The sequence below is a fragment of the Humulus lupulus genome, chromosome X (genome assembly GCF_963169125.1).
Source record: "Humulus lupulus chromosome X, drHumLupu1.1, whole genome shotgun sequence".
Classification (NCBI taxonomy): domain Eukaryota; kingdom Viridiplantae; phylum Streptophyta; class Magnoliopsida; order Rosales; family Cannabaceae; genus Humulus; species Humulus lupulus.
Window position 1 is genome coordinate 28,430,200 of NC_084802.1, and position 10,156 is coordinate 28,440,355.

Below are 10,156 nucleotides of genomic sequence, written 5' to 3' on the forward strand. Positions count from 1 at the left end.
TTTTGCTAAAATATAAGGGACTTTTGTTGTATTATCCTTAAAAATAATGGTAATAATAAGATTTAACATGTGAATTTTGTTTAAATATTTTATATTTTAAAAATATTATAAATTATAAATTATTTTTTAAAATTAAACAATTAGACTGAGAATGTAAAAGAGTAATAAAAAAATAAAAATATTTATTAGTTCTCTAAATAATATAGAAACAAAAAGGAAAGAAATGTCAAAGCATCCACAAGGAAAGGATTGACCAGAACCAAAAGCAATGAAACGAGTGAGGGAAGAGATCGGAGTGTGAACAGTGAAATTCACTTGCTCTGCTTAGCTTACCACTACCACTACTACTCGTGAAAGAGAGAGAAAGTCCAGAGTGAGAGAGAGAGAGCGTAAAAATGCGGAACTTGTACGGTCAGATCAGAGCGTCTTCGTCTCTGGTGAATCGCCTTAAGCAGAAACTGAGAGCTGGTACCTTTGTCGTCGGGAATCCATGGCTGTCTCAGTCCAGATCTTTTACCACCACCGAAGGTCACCGACCCACCATGGTCCACAAGCGCAGTCTCGACATTCTCCACGATCCTTGGTTCAATAAAGTAATCTTTTATTCTCTTCTCTTTGGCTGAATCTGTAGATATTGTCATATTGGTGTTTGTGGCTGAATGAATCTGTAAAGTTATAGAGATCAATTTTGTTGGTGGATCATTGTTGCGTTTCATTTGTTTTAGCTGAATGAGTTATAATCAATATGGATTTAAAAATGATAGCTATTGTCGATTTAGTTCCAGAAAGCTTGATTGTGTATGTGTTTAGTAATTTTTGGTTTCTTCGTCTTTGTTTGCCATGCCTGTGCAAAATCAGGGAACTGCTTTTACGATGACCGAGCGAGACCGTCTTGATCTCAGAGGACTTCTTCCTCCAAATGTTATGTCTACAGAGCAGCAAATTGAACGTTTCAGTAAGTCTTCTCCAAATTGTCGGTATGATTTTGAGCTATCACGATCCAAATGCTAACCAAATTAGTCTAAATATGCTTGGAGTTATGATTCGTAGACTATTTGTAGTGTTTGTTGTTGTGGTGAACTACTGATGCTTATTCAGAGATATAAACGATTAACGTGCTAAACGAACTTATGTATGTAATGTATGTAGGCCAGTTTTTAAGCCCATCTGATTGTTATCATTTATCAATTTTAGAGTTTTCCACAATTTTGTCAACAAAGCTTAATTTAGAAATCTCACTGCTTACACTGGTGAGTCACAGTGGCTGATTTGAAGAGGCTTGAAGTGCAAGCACGAGATGGACCTTCTGATCCATATGCACTGGCAAAGTGGCGGATACTTAATCGTCTACATGACAGAAATGAGACAATGTACTATAACGTAAGTTAAAAGAGTTCACTTCTTCTATTCAAATGCTTTGACTGTGATTACTTCTCACTTTCTGCAAAATTATGGAAACCTTGAATTATCACCATATCCAGATGCTATATTTGACATTCTATATCATAGGACATCATTAAGTCCACACTGGTACGTGTAGTTAGGAATAATCTTTTCTGTACTCATATTTCAATCCTAATGTTTAGATAATTATGTTTTTTAATTTGACAGGTTTTGATTGCCAATATCGAGGAATATGCTCCTATAGTTTATACTCCAACTGTAGGCCTTGTTTGTCAAAACTACAGTGGTTTGTTTAGAAGGCCAAGGGGAATGTATTTCAGTGCTGAAGATCGTGGAGAAATGATGTCTATGGTTTATAATTGGCCAGCTGATCAGGTATATCTATGATAATATGCATGCAGGTATGCATGTTTACATGTTCGTACATCTTTAATGAGTTTCTATCTGAATTTTAAGATTTGGCATCTTGTGGTTTGTGTCTTCTTGTGTTTGAAGTATTTTTTCTACACCCAGAAAGTTACTTGTGATATCACCATGTCTATTGAGGCAGTTTAGACATTAAAAATAAAAGTCTTTTAAATATAGTTGTTAAATGGGTTTGGTATATAGATTAACATAGTGGGTGGTTTAAATTCATAAGTGAGCTATTATTTATAGTGTAGTTCTGTAAACTGGATGCGGAGGCTTGCAAATTAATTTGTGGGGTGTCAATAACTACTAGGGAAATATAAAATTATGCTTTATGGAGTTCTAAAATAGAAAACCTTGAATAGGGTTCTAGGCAATTCTGTAGCTAAGGGTGCAATATTGAAATACACACACATACTTGCAAGCTCAAAAATATGTTTTAACCTTCTCCTACAATGCCCTCATATTTTGATTTGATGATGCCTATTATATTGAGTGGTTAGAAAATGAATCCATTTCTTTGTTCTAATGTTGATTTCTGATTTGCAGGTCGATATGATTGTTGTTACAGATGGAAGCAGAATATTGGGACTTGGAGACCTCGGTGTTCAAGGGATTGGTATTTCAATTGGGAAGCTTGACTTGTATGTAGCTGCTGCTGGGATAAATCCTCAAAGGGTATTTTCTTTCTTGAATACAGCTCATAATTGCAACATGTTTCTAATGAGATAATAGTACACTAGCTTTAAATATACATTTATCCCAACTGCATTGTTTGTAAGGATATTATTCGTTATATTCTTACAAAATATATTTTGAAGTGAAAGCCTTTGCTTGATTTGAAAGTAGATTTAGATTGGATTGTTAAATAATTGAACTTGTTAAAAGTTACAAGGAAAATTTAAAGCTTAACTGAGAAGTGGTCTTCCCACACCAAAAAGTTAATAAATAGATAATGGAGGTGTGTAAGCACTCAAGCCAAAACTAAATAAGGATTGTGACTTTTTTTTTAACTGTCACATGACCTGAGTGACGAGAGAACTATTTGTAAAAATGTTTCTTATTCACTCTACATCTTTTACTGCATGAAACTGTAGGTACTTCCTGTTATGATTGATGTTGGAACCAACAACGAGAAATTGCTCAAAGACCCCTTGTGTATGTATTGCATCTTGCATTCATGGTCAAGATATTGTGAGATTTTTTTATATACCCTATCACAAATGCTGTTTTTGTGAAGGGCTTAAACATTGTCTTTTGCTATTAGATCTGGGATTGCAGAGACATCGTCTAGAAGGTGATGAGTATCTTGCTGTTATTGATGAATTTATGGAGGCAGTTTTTACTCGATGGCCCCATGTTATTGTGCAGGTACAATAAATCTGATAGATGTTTCTTTAATCATTAGCAGGAAGAGTGCTGCTGTGTTTGATCTCTTCATGAGAAATACTAATACATTCTGTTTTTAAAGTTTGAAGACTTCCAAAGCAAGTGGGCCTTTAAGTTGTTGCAGCGTTATAGAGCTACCTACAGAATGTTTAACGATGATGTCCAGGTTAGCTACTTGCTCTGATAAACATCATAACATCTTGTGGTTCTTATGGTGAATACGTTTGTAAATCAATTCTATTTATACCCCACACTTTTATAGTTTTTTTATTTTTTATAAGATACAAATATTGAAATATATATTAAATAAAAAGGAGATCACAAAAGATGATAAGTTATCATCTCATGTTACAATCAAAGATGGCAATCTCTAATAAGTAAAAAATAAATGAAAAACTTTATAATCTTTTGTATTTAAGTTAAAGGGATAATATACCACCCAGAAATTTAAGTCTTTCCGAATACTTGACAGAACTCCCTCTACCCCTTCTAAAGTTTTGTTATTCCTTTCAAGCCATTTTTTCCACACTTTTGTAGTTGTATTTGTTCTATCTCAATTCTTGTTGCCAAAAAGGATTTCCAAGTAAAACTTGGAACTAAAGTGGGTAACAAAAGGGACCTTGTTTATGATAATAACAATGTTTGGGTAGACAGACATCCTCAGGATGTAATAGACGTTTTGATACTATTTACAACAGTAGTTTTCATGCAGATGGTTGACCTACTTTTTAGTCTGAGCTATCTTGTTTATTGTTTATTCTTTCTTTTGTCTTTGTCTCTTTTATTTTGTCTTGTAATTCTTCTTACTACTAGAGGTAATTTGGAATTTTCCATCGTGAATTTCAAACTTATAATTATCTATTCAGCCTGGGCCCAAATCTAGTTTTCTAAATTGTGTAGTGTTGTTATTAAAAAATTTAATGAATTTGATGAGTTTATATTAATCTTCGCGGGAAACAGTATGTGTTTTACAATCATACTTGGAAGATTTATTTTTTCTTCCTTGATGCCATAATTGAAGTATTTGAAAGTATACAGGGTTTTGTTAATAAAAATACACTTGCTCTTCCTGTGTCAATATTTGATGACATATTTTCTGACAGGGAACAGCAGGAGTTGCAATTGCTGGACTTTTAGGAGCTGTAAGAGCACAAGGAAGGCCAATGATTGATTTCCCAAAACAAAAGATTGTTGTTGCTGGTGCTGGGAGGTTAGTGACTTAGTATTAAGTAGATTAATTTTGTGCAACAGGACTTATTATTGTACTATTAAGAAGCCTCTTTTAGTTATATATGTGTGACTGCTACATGGACTAGTAAGTCAAATGATGTCATTCACGACTTATTAAGCTAAAAGGTGAAGGCAATCAATTCAATATAGAAAGAAAGCTGATTTTTTTAAGATATGTTGCTTATGTTTGGTTGACTGTGGTCAAACTGTGCCAGATTTCTTGTTATTGTATACACTTTCAAGTTTGCAAGTGTATTTTGGGACTCTTACTTTATTATGTTCGTTTAGAGTTTTATCATTATTATTAATATCTAAATACAAAAGAATATGTATAGTTATATACTTGCTTTGATTTAGAAAGCATCTATATGATGCAGAATGACACCAAGGGACAGACATTTTTAGCACTAGAAATCAGCAGAAAATAAATATATATTTTTCTTGTTTTAAATTTTTGTACCGATGCAGTGCAGGAATAGGGGTTCTAAATGCTGCAAGAAAAACAATGGCAAGGATGTTGGGAAACAATGAATCCGCTTTTGAGAGTGCACTGAGACAGTTCTGGGTAGTTGATGCCAATGTGAGTATAATTTCCAACTCTCTAGAATAATCATATACTGCAGTTTCTAAAGATGGTGCTTCAAATCACATTTGCTATTACTGAATGGGAGATAATTATGTTTGATGTTATGTATATCCAGGGTCTGATCACAGATGAACGTGAAAATGTGGATCCTGATGCGCTTCCTTTTGCTAGGAAGATCAAAGAAATTCATCGCCAGGGTTTAAAGGAAGGTGCAAGTCTTGCAGAAGTGGTTCGTTAGCATTTCACCTTTATTTGGGGTTTTCTGAACGACTCTTTATAGCTTAAAATGTTTATTTTAAAAGTGAGTACAATAAAACTTGAGAAAATAACACTGGAAATTTGTTTCACTTCAACTCCCAATGTTCAAACTACTAAGAGAACAAAGAATTGAGAATCCTCGTTAGAGGTTTGGACCAAAATATATATAGGGGATTACTGCAGCTTCTTTAGGCTCAAGAAAATAACACTGGAAATTTGTTTCACTTCAACTCCCAATGTTCAAACTACTAAGAGAACAAAGAATTGAGAATTCTTGTTAGAGGTTTGGACCAAAATATATATAGGGGATCACTGCAGCTTCTTTAGGCTTGAGAAGTTGTAGATTTGGAAAACTCTTTTTAGAAGGCAACTAAATGCCTTAGTTATCATACCAATGTAAGAATACTGGTGTAATTTATCAAAGTCTGACAAGCAACATTCTGAGGGTAATGACAATTGAATCTTTAAATTTTTCCAGAACTGTTATCTCTTAGCATCCTTAGAATGTATTCAGATTTGTGACCATGCCAATTCCAAAGAAATATTAAAAGGGATCCTAGTGTTGTCTCAAATTTTAGGACCTGTCCGATCTTTAATTTTTCTCTTAGAACTGTCCAGTCCTTAATTTTCTTCACATTAACAGTCACCACTTGCTAATCTTGATTCTTACTAACCAGGTGAAACAAATAAAGCCTGATGTGCTTCTTGGATTATCTGCAGTTGGGGGCTTGTTCTCAAAAGAGGTATGGTTTAGTTTCCTATATTCTTTAAGGACAATGTCAATACGGAAATTTCATGCATTGTACTGTTGTACATGTATGCCACTTAGCATATGAGAAGCTCAAGAAAAAGCAAACACGAAGACTAGTTGAATCATGAATCATGATAACAAAATTAAGGAACAGATAGATATTTTTTTCCCTTTATTATCTAGCATTCATCTGTTTTTCCCATTTGGGCATACATCAATATTGTTCGTCTGTTTTTCCCATTTAATTATACATCAACATTGTCATTTCATCTAGAGATCCTTTGTCGAATTTTTCCTGGCTTGTTATTCTTCTAAGGATTTCAGAATTGTGCTAGCTCATTCTTTGTTGCAAATTGATGTTATGCAATAGGTATTGGAGGCACTTAAAGGTTCAACTTCAACAAGGCCTGCCATCTTTGCAATGTCAAATCCTACTAAAAATGGTAAGTTAGCCTTTGAGTGTGATGCCTAATATTGTATGATTATACGGCCTTTTCCAGAGATTCACCTGCACTTTCTCTTTGGTGATTTAGCTGAATGCACTCCTGAAGAAGCATTCTCCATCGTAGGAGACAATATTGTATTTGCTAGTGGAAGTCCATTCAAGGATGTGGATCTTGGTATGCTTTTAAACAAATTTAAGTTATTTTTACCTACATTCCATTTTTCTGTGAAGAAGTACAACCAGAATTTCATTCCCAACAATAATTCAGAATCTTTTTTTTTGTTTTCTAATTATTATTATTTTGAACTCTTTTCTTATGTATGTGCACATCTACTTGCATACATTATATAATATATACGTGTTCATATATAATTTTTTGGGGCACTTCCTATAATGAATATACTTAATATTTCTTGTGCAACTTATTTGTCGAAATACTGACTACAATCTATATTTCAGGAAATGGTCATATTGGTCACTGCAACCAGGGTAACAACATGTACCTTTTTCCAGGGTAAGTTTTGTCCAATTGTGCCTTTTAAAAAATAAAGATAAATAGCATAGAAAGTGTTACCATTTTAGTTTTAATCTTATTTATGTATATTGTTCAACACGCAGAATTGGGCTTGGTACTCTTCTATCTGGATCAAGGATTATCTCTGATGGCATGCTACAAGCAGCGGCTGAATGGTATTTCCGCATACCCTTATGGATGTACATTACAAGACTGCAACTTCAACATACTTTACAATCCTCGGATCAGAAATTTGAAAAGAAAAAAAAAAGAAAGAAATTATGAGCGTTTTCTAGACTGATTTATCTATTAACTTTGGGTAAATTAGATTACAATGGAGAGAATTACAGAACTATAATAGGTTTATGTTTGTTACTTGTGTCAATCTAATGGATTAGTTTGAGATTTTTACAACTTCCTTGTAATAATATTTCTGATTTTTCATTACCAAATTATGACAAGGTATTTTATTGAACCATTTGCTTTTATATTTTCTGACATTTATCTACAGCCTAGCTGCATATATGTCGGAAGAGGATGTTCTAAATGGGGTTATATACCCATCTATATCAAGGTACATAACCATAGACTTCTATTCTTTCTTTATTATGCTTTTCCAAGAATGTAGCATATTAGATTTAGAGTAAAAAATGTTGACATGGCTGTTAACTTCATTGGAATTTTGCAGCATTCGAGATATAACAAAAGAAGTAGCTGCAGCTGTTATAAAGGAAGCTATAGAAGAAGATTTAGCTGAAGGATACCGTGAAATGGATGCACGCGAACTTAGTAAACTCACTCAGGTTTGTAATTTTGGTTCAATGTATAAAGTTAGGATCATACTAAAATGCCACGTACACTCACTCCAAGTTTGTTAAGAAATGGAGTTAAGGGATCGGTTGGAACATTTCTGAAAAATATCCACCTAAAAGAAACAATAGGGTAAGATTACAGAGGGAAGAGAAGTTAATAAATGAATGCAATGAAGATCAAGTAATGGACATGAAGTGATCACAGAATAGATTAAAGAGAGATGGACTGAGTATAGATAAAGCTAAAGAGATGAAGAAGCTTTCTGGGATGATTTTATCATCATTATTAACCATATTGAAAAATTAAGAAGGGACTAGTGACATGAGTGCGCTAACTTGTAAGCGAACATGAGATAGGCCCCTGCAGATTTCAAGCGTCTCATTATCCGATAATTGCTGATTTTTTTTTTTTAATTATTGCAGGAGGAAATTGTAGAATATGTGAAGAACAATATGTGGTCTCCAGAATACCCAACACTGGTTTATAAGCAAGACTGATCTCCCCCAATGAAGAAAATTGATAAGAGCATAATGTTGTATGTAAAAACCTCCATGCATTAATTTCAGCTATTTAAATAATTTATTTTGGCGTGTTATTTGCTCTTCAATTTCGAGCATGTATATTGTGCCTCATATCATATGTATGATTGTTTTACATAGGTCTTTAATAATTACCAGATTTTTATCTCTCCTAGACATAATAAGTGAAATATTTCGACTCTTGCATTTTTATCAATATAAACTTGCAAATTTCACGCTCTTTCATGCATGACCAAAGTTCAATTAACAATACCTAACTTTTCTTTTAACATATCCTACTATATGTGGTATATTCTTTCAGATTTTACATGTTTTTATATATGATCATATTATTAGACATAATAAATAAAATCTCAGCAATATTATCCCTTCACAGAAAAATTATTATTACAATTTGAGCTAAATTCAATTTTAGATTTGGCATGAATTTCTAAATTTGAGATTAATTGTAAATCAATGAATCGCTCCAATAAAACTAGATGTATAGTTTTACGTCCTATTTAAGACTATTATGGGTAAAATAAAAGGGTTAATATAAATATAGAACCAATATTTTAACCATATATTATATTTGACTATGTTTTAAAAAAATTCAACGTGATTATGGTTTTTTTTTTGTTACATTTGAAGAGTGTTACACCCAAATTTTTAGAATAAATAAGTAGTCTCGAAATGTAGGTTCGTAAAATGTAAGTTTGGGGATTAACAAGTGTTAGCATTATACTTCTACAAATTGTCACGAAGTTTTAGAGCTATATTATCAGCACTCGAGCATGATTTATAGACTCGTAAGTGTCAGTTTCCTCCAAGAGATGAGTTTGACAGAGTGATTAAGTAAGGAGGTGGCGACGACTGGAACAGTGAGCTCAAGGCTATGAGTGATCTCGAAAGCACATTGAAGTAGTGATCAAGTTCAAAGACTCGTTAAATATATACACGGAGAAGCTGTTTGGAAATCCCTATTTCTTTGGAATTAGTTAAAACCATGTATTTGAATCCTTATTTTTATGGGATCTTTATTTAAATAATGCATTTTAATTGTATTATTATTCGGGTATTCATTTGAATTTAAATTTGAATACATGTTGTAACTTTTCTAAACTTGTGAGAATATATTCTTGTAACCAGGTCTATAAATAGCTTGGATCTGGTCATTTGTACTCACGCATAGTATTGTACTGAGAAAGACTGAAAATTGCTCTTTCTTGAAGCTTTAACGCAAATTTTAATAAAAGTGACTCGTGGACGTAGGCAGACTTTAATTGCTGAACCACGTAAAAATCTCTTTCTTTTCTTTTCTTCCTATTTAATTGCTCTACATAATTAAGTTGACGAAAAACGGCGTCAACAATTTGGTGCCTTCATTGAGAGCATTAAGCAATTCTTCTTGCCGTTTAGCAAAAAACTTCTTGCTTAGCAACTGTTACGCCCTACTTCCTTAGAGCCGTTACTAAGTGAGTTTAAATCGTGCCATTAGCTCGCGAATCGAGGTTTTAGGTTAAAAATGTAGCTAAACTGTGATGAAAATCATTTAAAGGAATTTAATTTAAAAATGTGGTCATTCATTGAAAACATAAAGAGTTAAACATTTGGTATCCCAAAATACTGTTTAGAAAATACTTTACATCTCGAAATACATTTAAGGTCGACTTAGGCGACAAATCTATACCAATACATTACATCTTCCCAAAATAACCCTGGTCGTGGCAGCTAGGTAGGCCGAACATGTACTCGTTGCTCCACGCTCTTCGTACTCATGGTTGGTTGACCTTTCCCTTGCCCTTACCTGCACCATAGAGCATCCGTGAGCCGAAGTCCA

The 10,156-nt window shown here is 33.3% G+C and overlaps 1 protein-coding gene across 1 annotated transcript; it reads left to right on the forward strand.

The window, feature by feature from the left end:
* Nucleotides 1-220: 220 nt before the first annotated feature.
* Nucleotides 221-8,566, forward strand: LOC133805308 (NAD-dependent malic enzyme 62 kDa isoform, mitochondrial). Its single transcript, XM_062243446.1, has 19 exons — nt 221-593; nt 859-955; nt 1,262-1,380; nt 1,612-1,779; nt 2,362-2,490; nt 2,910-2,970; nt 3,080-3,183; nt 3,284-3,367; nt 4,305-4,411; nt 4,900-5,011; nt 5,133-5,246; nt 5,953-6,018; nt 6,397-6,469; nt 6,560-6,646; nt 6,931-6,985; nt 7,090-7,161; nt 7,497-7,559; nt 7,674-7,788; nt 8,221-8,566. The coding sequence occupies exons 1-19, from the start codon at nt 396-398 to the stop codon at nt 8,293-8,295; spliced, it is 1,899 nt and encodes a 632-aa protein (XP_062099430.1). The 5' UTR covers nt 221-395; the 3' UTR covers nt 8,296-8,566.
* Nucleotides 8,567-10,156: the final 1,590 nt, after the last annotated feature.